Raw genomic sequence first — 19,759 nt, forward strand, 5'->3', positions numbered from 1 at the left:
AAGGAACATTTCTCCTAATATGCACATTTTTGTAAGCAACTTCACCATATATAATGCATTTTTATATGCTATTTTCACAAATACAGTTGTACCTTGGTTGTCGAACGCCTTGGTACTCGGACGTTTTGGCTCCCGAACACTGTAAACCCGGAAGTGTGTGTCCTGGTTTGTGAACATTTTTTGGAAGCCAAATGTCCAACATGGCTTCCGATTGAGTGCAGGAAGCTCCTGCAGCCAATCGGAAGCTGCACCTTGGTTTTCGAACCATTCCAGGAGTTGAATGGACTCCTGGACTGGATTAAGTTCAACAACCAAGGTACCACTGTATCAGCGGTGGAGGAAGCGGCTTGGGCACCTGGGGCAGTGCGCCCAGGGGCAGCGCGAGCTGCACATAGGCACGGGGTACACTGTGGGGCCTCCGGAGTCTGCCTGCCTCCTCCCACTCAGCCTCCCTACAGCTGGGGGGGGGAGGCAGGGGGGCGGACCATTTGGGCATCACAGAGCCTGTGCCCGCCCAAACCACTGTGTCTCTCCCAGGAGCGCGCTGCAGGCCCCGCAGTGAGTGCTGCCCAGCATTTTGTCACCCCTCCTCGGTGGTGACACTTGGGGCGGATCACACCCACCACACCCCCTTCCTCTGCCCCTACATTGTATATGCATTTTAGTACACTTCTTTTTGGTTGGAGAACTGCCTTGCAAAATTTGGAGAAATGTGAATTTCAAAGGATAGCTGCGTTTTGGTGCACGTATTTCATATTTCAATGTGAATCCAAACAAATTTCTCTCCCACATCTGTGGTGGTGCCCAGTCAGTGGATCGCTCTCCCTACTGAAGTATAACCGGCACAACTATTACAAACATTTTGGCTTAAGTTCAAAACTCACTTAATGGCCCTGGCATTTTAAAGTTTGTCTGTTCCACTTGTTTTTTAAACTGCCTCTGGTGCTTTTATTTGTTATTAGGTAATCTTTAATTCTTTTATATTAGATATGTTTTATATTTATATGCTTCATCCTGGTATCTTTTGTAGATGAAGCATGGTCTAGAATAATTCTTAATAAATAAGTTGATTGCAAAAAGTGTTTGGATCACAAAAAGCTTGCAGGAGAAGGTTAAGCTTCCCTTTCCTCAATGCTGCTGGTGCAATCAAATTTGTGTCCCCCAAGGCTACATTTCAACAAAAGAAGAATAAATAGTAAAACTGTTGCAAGCCATCCCAATCTTCGAGCAGTGTGAGATTCCAGGAGTTTCAGGCGCATAGCAGGGTTCATATTTCCTTCAGATGAGGGACAGTGGAGACTGTGGTGCCTTTACAATATATGGCTTAATTACACATATATACTACCTCAGCCTACAATGTTCATAGCAGCAACACCCCAAAAGAGTCTTGCTTCTCCCTTAGCCATATTCATGGATTCAAGCAGAAATCAGGCATAACTCTCTCTCTGGTCTCCTAGCCTGCTGCTTGCAACCTCTAGCTTCTAGCTCATATAACTCTACTCTCATCTCTCACCTTTGTCTTCCTGAGAACCAGCCAGTTAAAGGAAGGGGCACCACCCATTAGGCCATTGGTGCAGAGCCACTTCTTTTGTTTTCTTAATGGCCTGTGACTTCACTAGGAAGTATTCTGGCTAATACAGATTGGCAGCAGCTCTTCAGAGTTTTACAAAAGAGTATTTCCCAGCCCAGTTTGGCGATATTGGAGATCAAGCACAGGAGCTTCTCACTAGATGACAGTCCATTAAGTGGGTTATCATTACCACATGACATCCAAAGGCAGGAAATGCATGCAAATTCAAAGAAATAGGACTGTTCTGCTTTATATTTCCCCAATCCATTTCCTGCCTTTCATCCATCTGATTTTCTTTCCCAGTCTTCTCTCCAATCCTTTAGCTACTGTTGTACGTTTCTGTGAAACTAGTAATCATTTTCTGAGTTTCTCCCTCATTGTTGTTCATTGTGTGTGATTTCAGGTATTTCCCCCCCATCAGATCAGATTTCAGTCTCCCACCTCTCAGCATCTTGCCTTACCGACCATCTTTCAGTCAGCAGCAACTATAGCAGCTCTGTTGGCAAATGGGGTATCCTTGAGAAATGCTAAGTGTCTGCTTGGTCCACACCTGATACTTTTACCAAGCATTACTTGTACCCTTTTAAAATGTGGCTCTTTTATGGGAGGTGTTAGTGGGTTGTTGTTTTTATTCTGATTATATACAGTATGTTGTGATCTTTTCTGTGAACTACCCTGAGACCTCCGGGTTCAGGGCAGTATATACTGTAAACTCAATAAACAGTATTTACTGTAAACTCAATAAAAAGATCCCTCTGTGGGCCGGATCGCTCATGGGCCCATGATTTTCGGCATCTGCGCCTACGCAGACACGATTTCCGGCACCAAGGAAGCGAGTCCCCGCGCTGCACCAATTTAGTGCAGCGCACGAGCGGGCATCTCATTTCAGGGGCGGCTCGGGGGCTGGTCAAACGATCTCCATGGGCCACTTCTGGCCCATGGGCCTTAGGTTGCTGACCCCTGATCCAGAGAGAAAGGGACTGTTGGTCTCCCCTGAAAGGTGTTTCTCCTGGATAGTAGTCCATCAAGGCCTCGTCCTACATGTGCAAAAAGGCAGCTGCCATTCTGCAATTTATTTCTGCATTGCTTTTAATTTATTATTAAACTGGTTGAAGTTGTTTGCTTAATGCATTTTTTATATCATCAGCATGTGTTATTCTAATGTATTTTCTATATTCAGGATTAATTTTCTGTGCCTTTTGTGTTTGTGCTTGTGTTTTCTCTTTATTTTTCTGTCTTGTTTTTGAGTATAATACATCCTTCTGGTCTTCTCATGAAATGTTTTTATGTTCAGAGCGTGGATGTTGAGAGCAGCTGTTCTGAGGCCAGCACAGTAGATGAGAGGTCTCCCATCTGCATTTTGCCTATAACCAAGAAGGAGCCTGTGGCCTGTTTTCCACAAGGTGACAGACTAGCTTTATTGGCATATAATATGATTTTTTAATTTATAATTTATTTGAGATAGTCATTTCTTTTTTGGGTAAGGTGATCAACAGAGCAGTAGCTGCCCAGTTACAGATGAACCTAGATGAAGCAGATTATCTAGACCCATTTCATTGTGGCTGCACTCCTGGGCAAAGTACTGAAACAGTCTTGGTTACTCTGATTGATGAGGGAAGACCAGGAGTGCTATTCATCTCTTGGCCACGTTGACCATTGACCAAGGTATCCTGACACAGCTCTGGGGGGTATTATAGTGGTTCTTCTCCTACCTACAGGGGTGCTACCAGAGAATACAATTCAGGGACTTTTGTCTGGCCCCATGATATCTCTATTATGGAGAACCACTAGGTTCTATCTTGTCCTCTGTGTGCTTAACATCACTCTCAAGCCACTGGGAGGAGTCATCCAGGGATTTGGGGCACAAAGTTACCAATATGAGGATGGCATTTATTGGGGTGGATCTAAGGAAATTCATTTCTGATCTACTCTCAATCTAATTATTCTGGCCTTTATATGGGGACCAGCCATTGGCAACTGGGAAGCTGGTAGCTTTTTGCAACTTTATCTTCTCATGAACAAATATTCCAGTGTATTAGTTCACACAAGAAACTCTTGCTCTGCACTCTGCGGATGTGCTGCTTGTACTACTTACATATAAGGCCACCAGCAGAATGTTCCAGGGATAGGAAGAAAAGAGGAAATAATTTGCTATTTTCTCCTGCAAAGATGCTAAATGTTAAAAAGACTGGTTTCCTACTGATTCTCAGAACACTGATAATTTCTGTATTTGATTTCTCTTTATTTCAGTGTTGGTCAAGTTCTTCCCATGTTGCACAGTGAATACTGATAAATTTCCAGGCAACACTTGGTGGAGGTTTAGAAAAACCTGCTACAGAATTGTAAAACATAGTTGGTTTGAATCTTTTATCATATTTATGATATTACTGAGCAGTGGTGTTCTGGTAAGCTTACTATGATATCCTCAAAATAAGAGTATTATTAATTTTTTGGCCTTGTGTTCAGCTCTGAATTTTCTTTTTTCCTATAGTTGCTGAAATCTGTTTAATAGGATGATAGGTGATTTAATATATATATATATATATTCCTTGATATTATATAATCATACCTAGTGTATTCCATTTTATTGGTGCATGAGTAACAGTGCAAACATTCTTAGATAAACAATGGCCAAAATCCAAAGAACCATGCAGCTAGATCCAAGGGAACTTTTGACTTGTTCTTCTTGAACAGTAGCCCTTCATTTTACATGACAATCCATTTTTTAAAGTGGATTGGAGGTTCTATCAGACAAAATAATGCTGGGCACTTAAAGCAGCTCTTTAGATTCCAACTGATAAAAGTGAGGCTTCCTTGTTTTTTAAAGTATTTTTAAAAGTATACGTTTATATTTTTAAGAGTATTTTATAAAAGATCCCAGTTAACTGATTGCTGGGATTTCCTTCAGAACTCTCCAGATATATTGCACTAGGTTTCACTGGTATGAACTAAATGGAATCTTTATTAATGGTATAGAAACTCAGACATGCTGGGTATAAAGTAATAAAGCATTTTTATTCCAAGCCCCCACAACAGACTTGCATATGAAAAAAAGTTTATTTATATGGGCCATATATGTAAACTCAAATGGATCTCACCCAGTCCTTAGCTTCTGTTGCTACGCAGATGGCCAGAACTCTGAGCACAGGCTAGAAGTTGGTGGTCACTGAAGAGTGGTATGCCACACCCAAACTTTGTACAGTCTAGTTTCTTCCTCCAAATCAGGATTTTATATAACCACTAGCTAAAGTCCAGTTGGCCATATGAACAATCTGCTATTTCAAGATACAGGTAGGTAGTCGTGTTGGTCTGTCGTAGTCGAAACAAAATAAAAAAAATCCTTCCAGTAGCACCTTAGAGACCAACTAAGTTTGTTATTGGTATGAGCTTTCATGTGCATGCACACTTCTTCAGATACTACTCTTCTAAGGTGCTACTGGAAGGATCTTTTTTATTTCAAGATAAACATCCTATTGGTTAAAAACCCCATGTGATGGGATGATGAGCTGCTTGTGCGTAAAAGCTTAGTCCCTCAGGGTTTGCTCAGCTTAGTAAAACTCTGTCTTTAGCGGAGCCCTTAAGCATGGCTCCCTCAGTCGCTGGCAGAATCCGACAGTGGGCGTTTGCGGAATCTCTTCCAACATAAAAGCTCCTTAACGGAAACGCGTCTTCTGGACTCTCGGCGTGACAGTTTTCGGCGAGGTGTGGGTGTCCCTATAGGAGGTCCTGAAACCTCCTCATTGTTTTCGCTGGAAGTGTCCCAGAGCCCTTTTTCCGACTCCCTTTCCCTCGGAGCTCCTTCTCTCCCCCTGCTGGTTCCTTCCTCTGCTGTTAAGTCTCTCCTAACCTCCTTGAGCCCTTCCACCACCTGCTCTGATGGCAGTTCCCTGGCATCCACCTCCCCTCCAGGGCCCCCTTCACCCCCTCCCGTCCCTTCCTCCATGGGCGGTGAGGATGCAAAACCCCTGAAAGAGCCTCCCTCCTCTTCCGAAGTCTCGAACACTTCCCTCCACCTGTTGCTGTCCCTGGCCCCCCAGTACTCCTCCTCATCACAGTCTACTTCTTCTTCCCGCTCTGATTCCGGGAACCCTTCGAACTCCTCTTCCTCGTCGGTGGTGCCAAAATATTCCCTCCAAAACCTTGGGAACCTTTGATGAAACGTTTCTATCAAAACCTCGTCATTGACTTCCTCTGCACTTACCCAGGTGTTTTCTGACTCTGGTTCTCCTTCCCAAGCTACCAAATACTCCACCTGATTACCCTTCCACCTGGAGTCAATGATTTCTGCCACATGGTTGTTGCGCTCCCTTTCTTCTATGACTGGTCCCTGAGTCAACAACCCTTCATGTCCCCCCCTGTGTGGTGACAACAATGACCTGTGGAATACTGGGTGCAGTTTCATGTGGTTAGGTAACCTGAGTTTGAACGCCACCGGATTGACCTGTTGAATAACCTCAAACTTTCTTGAGTCCTTTAAGGCGTCATTATTCGCTGCCATCAGGGGCCTCACCCAGTCTTTCGCCCCTCCCTCGAGGTGCCCAATCACAAATGCAACTCTCGATTCCTCATCAGGAAAGTCATCAAACTGCAGATTGAGGGCATATTGCATCTCTGTTCTAAAGGCTTGATAGTTCCTGGGATCCCCCCCAAACTTCTGCACCAATCCTGGCACCTTCCTCGTGAGTGGGGTGGTTTTTCCCTTTTCTGCATCCTGAGCCCTCCTCTCCTCGAGCCTAGCCGTTTGCAGAGCTAGCTGGACCTCCAACATCCTGTACCTTTCTTCCAGGCTTGGCCCCTCTCCAGCTCCTCCCGCTGCTCCGGCTCCTGCTGGGTTGCTCATGATGCCTCTCCTTGCACAAGCTGCTTTCAGAGACTGTCGGATTGCTGTGATGGGATGATGAGCTGCTTGTGCGTAAAAGCTTAGTCCCTCAGGGTTTGCTCAGCTTAGCAAAACTCTGTCTTTAGCGGAGCCCTTAAGCATGGCTCCCTCAGTCGCTGGCAGAATCCGACAGTGGGCGTTTGCGGAATCTCTTCCAACATAAAAGCTCCTTAACGGAAACGCGTCTTCTGGACTCTCGGCGTGACAATTTCCGGCGAGGTGTGGGTGTCCCTATAGGAGGTCCTGAAACCTCCTCACTGTTTTCGCTGGAAGTGTCCCAGAGCCCTTTTTCCGACTCCCTTTCCCTCGGAGCTCCTTCTCTCCCCCTGCTGGTTCCTTCCTCTGCTGTTAAGTCTCTCCTAACCTCCTTGAGCCCTTCCACCACCTGCTCTGATGGCAGTTCCCTGACACCCCATATCTGTGGATCATAGTATGCTCAATTTTGTAGCTTGAAATGGTCATATAAGAGATTGTGGCATGCTTCAGTTGTGTGCATGGCACATGATACAATGTTCCTGTTATATAACAATCTAATGCATACTAACCCCTTAACCTGTATTTCCCCCAGTTATTCAATCTTTGATACATAATCCCAGCAATTATGCAATGCTCATGCCTTCTATATATTGCCTATTAGGCCTATGGGGCTTTCCAGTTCATGACTAGGGTTTTTCCTCTTGCAGGCTTTTATGTGTAAGCAGTTGGGTTCAAAGCAATGGAGAGCTACAGTTGGAATCTTACATCCAGTATAGGCATAATTATTAAGGACCCCTAGGCCAGTGCTATGGTTGTAAGAACCATCTTTGATGTCACAATGCTACACTTTGACAAATAATTTAGGCCTAAGATTTCTACATTGTCATTTAATTCTACTACATACTTGGCAAAAAATGTTGTTGAATCTTGAACATGGGAGTAGGGTTCACACAGTGAACCTCAGAGATCAATGTTGTAGTACTTCTTAAACTTTAATCAACTGGAAGAAGCCCTTCCCCAATGAATGCTAAGTGAGTGGGCTGCACCCTTTTTCATCACATTGCACAAATTTTAAATATCCCACTAGTGAATTCTAAATCACATCTGATTTCTGAAATACTAGATCTTTGAAGACATCTACCTTGCTGAGAGAAAGACCATAAAAATCATACTGGAATATGCAGATATATTTTTCTTCTACATCTTTTTCCTGGAGATGCTTCTGAAATGGGTGGCTTATGGCTTCAGAAAATATTTCACCAATGCTTGGTGTTGGCTTGATTTCTTTATTGTATGTGTAAGTATCAGATTTAATCTTACTGTCCTGCATGTTGCTGTAATGTACAATTATGTGAAGTAGCTACCGCCTCAGAGATCCATGTAGCAAATGGGCCAGCCTCACAATTAGGTAGCATGAGCAAGCCACCCTGGGCAGCTGATTTTGGGAATTTGTGCCAGATAGCAAAATAATGTGGTTAGCCCTAGGAACACTATGTATTTTGACTTGCTTTGGGGGTGTGTGCATGCTGTCCCATCTCAGGCAACATAATGTTGATTTAAATCAATGATCAGTGTCAGTGTCCCTGATCTTTGACATAGGGAAGACAATTGGTGGAGGAAAGGCAGGGTCAAGGGGAGGGGAATCTAATGCATTCTGGATTCCACAGAGGGGTTGCTTGATAAACAAATCAGCATGGAAAGAATTCCCTGAAGACACAATGTTTGAAAACCATAACTCCACATCAAGAATGGCGCATGGGAAACCACTTAAACAAAATTGTATTAATTTGGAAATAATTTGTATAAATGAGTTAACAATTGGAAAATCAATAAAAATAATTGGCATAAGAAAACTATAACTCCAAAGATATGTTTTACAAGTAAACAGCCCGTGTTTTTCCTTTCTTTTCCTTTTTTATCACAGGTTTCCTTTCCTGCAAAAACAGTTGGAACAAAGGGAAGAGATCTGTGTGATAGCCGTATCTCCACAAAATCTCTCAGAACTTTAAGAGCCCTGAGACCTCTTCGTGCATTGTCCAGATTTAAAGGGATAAAGGTACTAAATACAGTTTTTCTGTTACATGTCCCACAAAGCTAAGGCTGTGTTGAGCTGGTAGTAGGGATGGCAAAATCTATCCCATTCTGTTCCATTCTAATCCATCCAATCCCAGTCAATATGTGGGTATCTTCAACTACGTTATACCCTGCTCCTATGTTGATTTTTAAAAAGGAAATTTAGATAATTTTTAGATAATTCCAGGGAAATCCTAAACAACCCAAACATAAAAAGGGTCACAAAATGCACACATAACAAAACAAAACAAGTAGTATTTAGGACTCTATTTTTCCTGTTTTAACACTATAAAGCTGCTTGGACATGAAGTCATTTCCTGCATCATTTCAAAAAGTGTTTTGAAGCTTCTCCAAGCACACACAATTGGTAAAACAATTGACAGGCATCTTTGCCTGGTACCCCTACTTTAAAGGCGGTCTTTTAATTTTGATTTTATGAATGGAAAACTGAGTTAGTGACTTGCTCAAGACTACCTTTTGACCTGGGATTTGGACCCACTTCCCCATAGCAAATTCTAGCACCATATTCACTCAATTGGTGGTGCTCATTTGTAAATCAGGAGAAAGATCCATACTTAATCGTGTAATTGCCACGTGATTATCAGATTGCTTGGTTATGTGCTATCATTGCTTAGAGCCATTGGTAGACTGATTCTGTTCATTGAGTAACTGACTGTGTGTTTCATTTTCTCATTTAAGGTTGTAGTGAATGCACTCGCAGGAGCTATCCCTTCGATTGGGAATGTGCTGCTTGTCTGTATTGTTCTCTGGCTCCCATTTAACATCCTAGGAGTACAACTGTTTGGAGGAAAATTTTGGAAATGCAGTGATGCGTCTTTAAAAAATAAAAGTGTCTGTGAAAGTCAGAATTCCAAATGGAGTAATACGGATGTCAACTTTGATCATGTTGGGAAGGGTTATCTGGCTCTCCTCCAGGTGGTATGTTCAATCACACATAGTTTCTTTGGCAAGAGAACAATCTTGGCAAGCCACATATGTGGAGCCAAAGAATAACAGATTATTGAAATTAGAGGTGATAGAAAATTTCTAAAGAATTCAGAATTTGCTTTTGAAATTCAGTTTTGAAGGATTTTTTTTTTAAAAAAAGAAAAAATACACACAAGAGCAACCTTAAATATTAATAAATATTGCTGATTGCTGTTAAACTGCACATTGAGATTGCCAGTTTGAACCTAATCCATGATCTGAAGCTGAAACTAGCTCCATGATCCAGGGCTCCACAATGCCTGTGTTCTAAAATGCTACAGAGGATGTACTATTATATTTCTGAAGTATATCTCTCTCCAGTAGAAGACCTGTACAAACATAAAGTGTAGAGAACGCTCAAGGGGAGGGATGGTAGTGTGAGCATGTTAGCTCCACCACTATTCCAGTGTTGTTCCTTGATTTGTGAATGGTGACTGTGCAAAGAGGGAAGGCTCCTGTATCTGGAGGCACTCAATGTGTTTTGAAACCCTCATTTTTCAATGTTCCAAAATGTGCATTTTGAAGGGGATGTTTCCTCTGGTCTGGTTTTTTAGAGACAACTATTATATTGGCGTGGGACGCAGGTGGCGCTGTGGGTTAAACCACAGAGCCTAGGACTTGCCGATCAGAAGGTCGGCGGTTCGAATCCCCACAACGGGGTGTGCTCCCGTTGCTCGGTCCCTGCTCCTGCCAACCTAGCAGTTTGAAAGCACATCAAAGTGCAAGTAGATAAATAGGTACCGCTCCGGCGGGAAGGTAAACGGCGTTTCCGTGTGCTGCTCTGGTTCGCCAGAAGCCGCTTAGTCATGCTGACCACATGACCTGGAAGCTCTATGCCTGCTCCCTTGGCCAATAAAGCGAGATGAGCGCCGCAACCCCAGAGTCGGTCACGACTGGACCTAATGATCAGGGGCCCCTTTACCTTTATTATATTGGCAATAGAATGTCTGTTTCTGTGCCCCTGAACAGCGTAAGATAACAAAATAAAAAATATTTTTTATATATAGGCAGGCACCTTCTATGCCAACTTTTAAATGGTTGCTGAAAACTTTTTATTCTTCCAGGAATTGCCTATGTAGGCAATTAAGAGTACATCTCCCACAATGGTCTATTGATGTTTGTACAGTGTCTTTGTCCATGCATGAGTTAGGCATGTGGATAGACAAATATGGCTGCACCTGTTAAGTCTAGTGCATCCCTTAGCATACTCCTCAGGAGAGGGTGGCAAACCAAATGGGTGTTGGACTGTCAGACAGACTAGGAAAAACAATTTACAGAATACTTCCGTAACTTGGTTTGTTTATATATATATTTTCCCAGGCAACCTTTAAGGGCTGGATGGAGATTATGTATGCTGCAGTAGATGCACCTTCAAAAGTAAGCCGTGAAAAGTTACAGCATTTGTCCTTTTTAGATGCTTCGTTGCATTTTTATTGACCGGTTACACTATTAAGTTGTATCATTCTATGTACTTTTAGAATTGTTACAGCTTTCACCCCAAAGAATCTTGGGAACTGGAGTTTGGTGAGGTTGCTTACAGCTGCAAAATAGGGATGGGATGAAGGACATTTCTCCTTGCAGACCACATTTTAAACTATTTTTCTCCCAGTGGGTGTTATTCCAGCCTGAATTAAAACACCTCATTTTTACACTCAAAAATGTTTACTTTTAGTTTGTGAAATTAAAATTATTCAGCCCTGAAAGAAACATCTCCCTCATATCTCTCAGCAAGCTTCCTGAGTAGAAGGAAGCAGGCTCAGAACAGTAACTCCTAGAGAGATGTTGTAGACAGCTTTCTCTGATAGTGAGTAATTGCAAAATCACAACTATGAACTGGAAGTGCCTCATCCTATGATGATTATAGTCTTGTACTATCTAGAACAGTTTATCTGAAATTTTGCCAATACCCTTGCAGCAGAAAGGAAACATTAGTTTGCTGCTGTCACCATCAGTTCCTATGCCTGCAAATGGGTTCGGTGGTATAATTAATCAAATTCTCTATTACTTTTTTTAAATTATTATTTCAAGCTGTCTCAGTTCCTCAAGTTCCTCAGTAAACCAAGTTCTACATGCCTATGGGAGAGGACACTGGGGAGCAACTGCCAATAGCCATATTCAGTCACCCATTCCAGAAATCAGGGGTGCTAACTTGAATAAAATATTGGGGGGTGCAACGTAAGTCCTGCCATGCATAATCAATCACATGATGCGGTACATGGACACCACTTGAATGGCAGTGTCCATCAACTGGGGCAGCAGCCCCCTCAATTCCCCTGGCTCTCTAATTCCCCAGGCTCATCACCCACTATTCCACCATGCACCCCAAAACATCCAAATAAATACCTGTCAAGCTGAAGACCTATATTGCTTAAAAGACTTCTACAAAAATGACAGCCCCATATCAAATACCTAGGAAATACCTATCAGGAGTGAACATAGGCCATTAGTACCAAAATGTATGGGAAACCACCCTATTTGAAAAGTTAACCAACAAACTTAAACCAGCATAGGGGCAAGCAAAGGAGGACGCGTTCACCCCACTGTGGTACCCCTTTATCACATACACAGCACAACAAGACAATGACCTATGCCCCCCCCCAACAGCATATGAATCAGTATGGTTAACCTGACCCAACAACCTACCCTCACACACATACATACAAACATGCCCCACTGCAATCAGCTGAATGCAACCAACCAAGGTCTGGCCTCTGGATGCCAACAAAAACAAATAACTATATAAATAAAGGACCTACCCATGAGACGCTGACACAAAAACCACGCACGGGCACTATACAGCAGAATGAAAAGATCATTATCTCCCCAACCCTCTCCCTCCTATCTTCCGTCCCCACAATGCCTAGTACAATAGTGTCTCATACTGAATGTAAATGAACTGTGAAAAAGAAGAAAGTGAAGATGCTTTATGTACATTTCCTTGCTTATTTGTTTTCTATCACAAAAAAGAATATTCAATAAAAACTAATTTAGGATACACAGAAACATCTCTCACATTACTTCCTGAATCCCCAGAGCACCTGGGAACCCAGCAGGCTCTGTAAATCTCTGGAGGTGACCTGTTCTAATTGGTCCTCCACCATTTTAGATATAGCTAGCTGCATGTCTAGTCATGATTACCTTATTTTAGTAACCAGAGTACCAGGGCACTAGTTCAGGTGTAGAACCATGAGTAGTTCAACATGTGTCCTTTTATACATTTCCTACTGTGTCTCACAAGGTGTATCTAATTACATAGCATCCATTTATGCTTTTAAACAAATCAAACAGGGCAACGAAATATTTGTGATAAATTAAGAATTGACATAATTAAGTCACAAACAAGGTGTTTCTTGTCTTTCTGCTTTATTTCAGGAAAACGAACAGCCAAGTTTTGAAAATAATGTGTGGGCATATCTCTATTTTGTGGCTTTTATCATATTTGGATCGTTCTTCATGCTAAACCTCTTCATTGGAGTTGTTATTGACAATTTCAACCAACAAAGGAAAAAGATAAGTACTCACATGAGTTACAAAATATTTCACTCCCATAAAGATTGTATAATAGTTGGATAGAAATGGTGAAAGCTTTGTGTTCAGTACAGTGTTGTAATAGACTGCAGCTGATAATGTCCAAGACATTTTTAGTTCAAGGCCAAAATCAGAAAGAAAATAATCCTCAGTACCACTTGTCCTGTTCAGGAGATATCAGATTACATTACATGGGAACCAGAACAGGATCATAGAATTGTAGAGTTGGAAGGGATCATGAGGGTCATCTAGTCCAACTCCCTGCAATGCAGCAATCTTTTGCCCAACGTGGGGCTCAAATCCATGACTCTAAGATTAAGTGATTAAGAGTCTCGTGCTTTGCTGACTGAGCTACCCCACAGTAGCTTGCCTGGCTGGGTCATAAGGAAATTCTTTATGAATTTCCTTATCTTTCCTCCAAGGTGCTCAAGATTGTGTACACAGTTCCGCCCCTCCCTATTTTATCCTGTGCGGTAGCTTAGTCTGAAAGATGGTGGGTATCTCAAGGTCACCCAGTGAGCTTCATGACTGAGTAAGGAGTGACACTAAAAAATGGATTTCCTTTTGACTGATTAGCAGAAAGCAAGAAAAGTAGCTTTAGGAAGGGGTATTCATAGATCCTGAAAAAGAGGGTAAGGGGTATCCATCCAGAACATTGAAACTTCTGGTTCTCTCATTGTTTTGCCACAACTGTGATGCCCTACAATTCATGGCATAGAAAACTTGTGGAAGTGTTTTCATTTCATCTAGACCTTATATTTTAGACAGTGGTGCTCATAGTTGGTGGTAGTGGTGGAAGCACCATGAACCACCACTGATTTTGAAGGATATCCAGCCATAGTCTTCACCATGAGCCTCCATAACTGTGACTACAGATGGTAATGTAGTAAATAGCTTTACCAGTTAAATTTCCTGTAGTGCTAGAAAGTACTTAGTTGGATTTGCATAAAAGCTTGATATCTTCAGGCAGAAAGATGCATTTTGTATTTATTTCCTTATACCTAGGTGGAGAACTCATTTTTATGTCAGACGAACAGAAGAAATATTATAATGCATTAAAAAAACTTGGTAACAAGAAACCACTTAAGCCCGTTCCACGGCCGCAGGTAAGACAACCACTAACAATAAGTGCATTTCCTTGTTTGGTTTTGGAATTAACTTGGAACTACCTTTCAAAATCTAGTATAACAGGTTATTTAGTGGTCAACATTTTGCCTTTTGCTTTCATAGTGAGAATTCTTTACTTATTTCAATAGGTTTACTCTGTGTAAGATGAAAGAAATTAAGCAAAATTAAAAAATTATAGTAGTGAAGAAAATGCATTTTTAAACAAAGGCCCATATAACTTGACTTGCTCTTGTAACAAGCATTATATCAGTGATTGCTGCCAGTTTTGTTTTGTTTAAAAATGTGTTATGCAACCAGATAATTAACACCACCATCAAAATATAAACAGGAAAATCACATCAATTTTATCATTATGTTTGTCTGCTTGGCAAGCAATCCCCAGATTCCCAGCTTTTATTATTTTTTGAGGAAGTTTCTAGGATTCTTAGAATCTGAGATGAGGCACAATGTTCAGATACTATTCTTCTCAATTTTTATTAGCAATTTGACGGCTCCACCTTTTCAGTGTTTTGCTTCCTCACCCTCACCCCCTGAAAAAAGTGGGAGAGATGTACTTGTGGGATGTGGGTGTCAGCTTGTAGTTTTTCTGGTACTGGGGGCTGCTCTCTGTTGTTAGACAGTGTTTATGGAATCAATATTGTGTATGGGAAAGCAGTACTATGTCTCAAAAGGTTGTTGATTCCTGCAATAGCCCCTTTTCATATTAACCCACATGATCCAGATATGAGAGTCAAAAGAAGAGAAAAGGACCAAACAAGGTGTTTAGTCCAGAATTCTAGCTTGTGCAATTCAATAAATATTGAAATAATGCAAACTAGGGAACTATATTCTACATGTAAAACATATATCTACATATCTTTATCTAACAACAAGAAAATTACTTTCCTATCCTAAATACTGTGCTGAAGCAAAAATCTGTCCCTATAGTCTCTTAAAAGACATTTTTCTGGTTCTCTTGCAAAAAGATTCCTCCTGTCTTCTTCTTTCATTCATAGCTATCAATTAGTTTTATCATATAAGCAAATACAAGTTAAAGCAAAATTTTAAAAAACCCAGTGAGAAACAGCCAAAAAGTACAGAATTATTTTATTTGCCTCAAAGAAAAGGGGAAATTATTAGTGCCAATGCAATGCTTCTTGCTTTTCCCCCCCTTTTGCCACAGAACATGTACCAAGGACTTCTTTTTGACATTATAAACAAGAAAGCATTTGATATTTTCATTATAAGTCTAATTTTATTGAATGTGGTGATCATGGCAGCAGAACATGAAGACGAAGGGGAAGCTGTTAAGAGCCTTCTTGAAAATATAAATCTTGTATTTGTCGCTATCTTTACCGGAGAGTGCATCATCAAAATGTTGGCTTTGAGACTGTATTTCTTCAAAGACGGTTGGAATATATTTGATTTTGTGGTTGTGATTCTTTCAATACTTAGTAAGTAAAAAAAAAAAAAGTTCATGTACATCAGGGTTATTTCTTGTCAGCAATAAGCAAATGCAAAAATGTGAGCTTGGACCAAGTCTGCATACCTAAGAAGTTGCCAATTGTATTAAATTATAGAGTTCAAGGAATCTGTATGGTTGCAAGAATGTCATTCGGTGTAGAATATGGTTGGAGGGATGGATGTCCAGATTGAGTAAATAGACATGTTCCATTTGCCGAATCCTCATGCTTGCTCATAGATCCAGGGCCTGCCTGCTCATAAGATGGGCTAATACAGGTGGCAGAACACCAAGATATGTTGCCCCTACAGCATCCCAGATGCCACTTGTAATGGTAGTGGCAGGAGATCTTGTGCACTCTGTGAGATCTTGCAAGAGCTCCATCACATCTCATTGTTGTCCTCTAAACAGGCATTCAGATAACAATTATTTTAGCGTGGCCTAAATATAGACCTAAATATTTAAGTTTGGCTTAGCTTAAACTGTAAATAATGCATTGTTGCTGGATTTTTCAAAAAATGAATTATTTTAATAGGTTCTGCAGCTGGACAACTTCGAAAAGCACTTGATTTCCCTCCTACAATCCTGAGAATAATTCGAGTAGCCCGTGTTAGTCGACTACTGAGACTTATCAGAGGAGCCAGAGGGCTTCGGACCCTCCTTTTTGCATTACTGATGTCCCTTCCTTCTCTCACCAACATTGGGCTTCTCCTTTTTCTGATCATGTTTATTTATGCTATTTTTGGTATGTCTAACTTTGCCTGTGCAAGTTGGCAAGGTGGGATTGACAACATTTTCAACTTCCAAACCTTTGGCAGCAGTATGCTTTGTCTCTTCCAAATAACAACATCTGCTGGCTGGCATGACCTTCTCAACCCAATGCTGAACACTGAGAACATCACTTGTGCTCCGAATTTAGGTGGAAATGGTCCCTGCGTAAACAGGAGTGTGGCAATAGCCTATTTTGTAAGCTACATCATTATATCATTCCTCATTGTAGTTAACATGTACATTGCTGTCATCATAGAGAACTTGAATGTTGCCACGGAGGAAAGCACAGAACCTCTAGGTGACGATGATTTTGAAATTTTTTATGAGATTTGGGCAAAATTTGATCCTCGCGCAACCCAATTTATTTCTTACTTCGCACTTTCAGACTTTGCTGATGCTCTAGCAGAACCTTTACGCATACCCAAACCAAACAGGCAACAGCTGATGTTAATGGACCTTCCTATGGTAAATGGAAATAAAATCCACTGCTTGGATATTTTGTTTGCTTTTACCAAAAGGGTATTGGGAGAATATGGGGACATGGGTCCACTTGAGACCCAGATCGAAGAAAAGTATCCAGAGAAGATTGCCAATGAACCCATTATAACAACTCCCAAGCGAAAAGAGGAGGAATCTGCTGCCATTATTCAGAGGGCTTTCAGGATGTATCTCCTTCACCAAGCAGTGAAAGAAGTCTGTCAGGAAACCTGCAACAGCCCCCCCTTGGAACACATACAAAAGGAGGAAGGTGGGTCTGCAGTCACACTTAGTGAAAACGAAGACAGTCAGTCAAGTAACTCCCACAGCCCATCTCCCGTATCTATTCCTCCATCTTACAGTAATGTCACAGGCACCACTAATGACATTATTCAAGTGAAGATCACAGACACTAGTGAACCCAAGTGATTTACAGTTCACTATTTTTCTTGTCGCAATACAGTTTTCCAGGAAGTGTAACACTACAAAAATATTTCCATCATTATAGCCACCTTTATTTAACACTTAACTGTGAAGCTTTCCCTCTTGATGCTCTTAGCAAGAATAAATATTGCAACTGGAAAGTCTTCAATAATAGTTAAAGGAGAAAAGATTTGTACGTTTACTGCTTAGCTTTATTAACTGATTAGTTAGCATGTTATTTTGGTAGCTGTTGGGGTCACCATCAAAAAACATGAGCCATGGACTCCTCTTTATCTATGAATGCTTTGTGGTTACCCCCCCCCTTTATTCAAAAATACATTTTGGGACCAGGAAAGAGTCCAGTTGCCCAGAATAGTTTATCATGAGACATGGGCCTTGTGGTGCAACATGGCTACAACAAACTATCTGATTCAGCTCCTTTGCAGAGAAAGACAAAGCAAAGGTGACCTGTAGCCAGTAAAAGCTGGTCTTCTAATTGTACAGACTGGCTAGTAAACCATACCTGGAGGTTTTTGTACAGATCAAGGAGCATCACCTGACTTGCTCTATTTTGTGACTGGTCCCTCCTGTTCATTATTTGGCCAGAGCTTGCTGATAGTGCACAGATTCAATCCCTGAATGACATCCTTCAGGTAACCAGTTCAAGATATGTTGTGGTTGTTTAAGACTGAGTTTTGTTTTAAATAAGTATCAGAGAAGGCATGGTGAGTCAATCCATTTGTGTCTAAATTAAATCTTATTGAATATATCATGGCTGCCCCTCCCATTACATGCCCACACATGGAAGTAATTTTTATACTACGTAACTGTTAAATTGTGTGTGGGAAATTATAATTCCTGCAAAACACTACAGCAATCACATATTTCTACTCATACAAGTCTGGCTGCATGTGTTCACACAATGTTTTAAAATTAGTGGGATTACTTACATCAATGTGATACTTATGTACACATACTGCACAAGTAAGCAAACAAATGTACCTGCCTAATGTATATTATAAAATGATATTTCACAAACCATAGCAATTAAATAAAAACAGTTGGATTTTCAGATTTGTTGGCTGTTCTTGGTGGAAAATGTAGGTGCTGGAAACTTTTGTTCACATACGGATTCACGCAACATTGTCTGGGGCAAGGGGCAGGACAATAGCAAGGTTACAGTGTCAGATTTCTACAGAGCCCTGGGTGTACATGAACTAGTTGGTCTGGAGACACAGACTTACAAGGGATATGGGGGAGCTGTCCATTTAGGGAAGACTGGCACTAATTCTGGAACACAATTGCTGAAACCATTGGAGAAGCTTTCCATACAGAAAATAAGGCAAGAAACAAGGAGCTGAATAAGACAGATGTTGCACCAGCAAGGCAACAACTGAAGGCTCTTGTAGTAGACCTTGCAGCCCGAGTGTTGCTGTTGTATCACCTGGCAAGTCCTGACAGTGGGGAAAAGTCTATTGCCTGGGGGAAATGGCTCCCTCTTACAGCATGAGCATGTCCTTCATTTAATTCCGAAGTCCCTTATTAACTAACTGCACTGGCTTTGGAAGCAAAATGAAGCAAAATACTCCAACTCTGATCTTTCTCCACCAGCAAGTAGACGCTGTCTGTATCACTTCTGTGTCTGAATCCCAACAGTTTTCAAAGCACAGTCCCCACTGACCCTTCCATGGACTTTGGGGTGCTCCAGACCTGCTATATGTGGCCAGATGCTTTTTTCCACCTTGCAAAAGTGGTTGTTGAACGCTTGGTGTGAAATGTGTTGTAAAAAGTGACAGCTGCACAGCAGTCAAAACACCTTTAGGTGGCAGTATCTTCTAATATTTTAAAACATTAAAAGCTTTTAGTGCCCAGTACACCCCACAATTTCCCAATTACTGAAATAACGACTTGTGAAACTATTTGCTCCACCACTGATTTTGGAAGTGGTCTCTGCATTTATTTACTAAACTCGAAAAGTCCCCAAGAGGCAAATGTCCCCACTTGCATCCTGAAGTCCCCTGCACTAGCTACACCCATTTTTTTTTTTAAAAAAAGACATATCTTCACTACCAAATTATGCAAATTTTATGTCATTTGCATTTTAATTGCTTCTCTCAATGAATCCTGGGAAATGTAGTTGATGAAAGGTTGCAAATTCTTTGCTGGTTCCATAGTACCAGAATTTTGGTGGAAAGAGGGGAAAACTAGTAAACATAGTAGAGTTCATGGATAAGTTATGAACTGAGAACTTCCTGGTTTATAGCATCTACATGTGACACAGGAAATCCATAATTCACATCTTCCAAAGCCAGTCTGTCTAAGAATTTACATTCCACCCTTCTAATGCACCATACAGGGTGGAATTTAATGCTAGTTACAGCCTTCTAAAAGCAGGCTCCAGGAGTGCAACCTGCTAAACACCTTTCTTTAGTTATGGTCATCTGTACCCCAAACAGCATGTTATCTGTAAATGTATGTCATGGCAGTCTGACAATTCGTTTCATGG

General features: G+C 41.3%; 1 protein-coding gene and 1 long non-coding RNA gene across 3 annotated transcripts in view; one reads left to right on the top strand and one right to left on the bottom strand.

Moving 5' to 3' along the window:
* LOC307227166 (sodium channel protein type 5 subunit alpha-like) overlaps window positions 1-18,327 on the top strand; it is a 52,656-nt gene extending 34,329 nt beyond the window's left edge. For both annotated transcript variants that reach the window (XM_079996359.1, XM_079996360.1), the window contains 10 exons: window positions 2,865-2,973; window positions 3,821-3,975; window positions 7,549-7,722; window positions 8,350-8,481; window positions 9,198-9,437; window positions 10,806-10,862; window positions 12,858-12,999; window positions 14,019-14,119; window positions 15,304-15,574; window positions 16,118-18,327. In XM_079996359.1, the coding sequence (XP_079852485.1) occupies window positions 2,865-2,973; window positions 3,821-3,975; window positions 7,549-7,722; window positions 8,350-8,481; window positions 9,198-9,437; window positions 10,806-10,862; window positions 12,858-12,999; window positions 14,019-14,119; window positions 15,304-15,574; window positions 16,118-17,259 (2,523 nt within the window). In that variant the 3' untranslated portion in view covers window positions 17,260-18,327. The remainder of the gene's footprint in view (window positions 1-2,864; window positions 2,974-3,820; window positions 3,976-7,548; window positions 7,723-8,349; window positions 8,482-9,197; window positions 9,438-10,805; window positions 10,863-12,857; window positions 13,000-14,018; window positions 14,120-15,303; window positions 15,575-16,117) is intronic.
* LOC307199341 overlaps window positions 8,312-19,759 on the bottom strand; it is a 37,277-nt gene continuing 25,829 nt past the window's right edge. Inside the window, exon 4 of the long non-coding RNA XR_013831901.1 lies at window positions 8,312-8,359. This is a non-coding gene — a long non-coding RNA (uncharacterized lncRNA). The remainder of the gene's footprint in view (window positions 8,360-19,759) is intronic.

This window comes from Podarcis cretensis (genome assembly GCF_951804945.1).
Source record: "Podarcis cretensis genome assembly, chromosome: 12".
In the NCBI taxonomy this organism is placed as follows: Eukaryota; Metazoa; Chordata; class Lepidosauria; order Squamata; family Lacertidae; genus Podarcis; species Podarcis cretensis.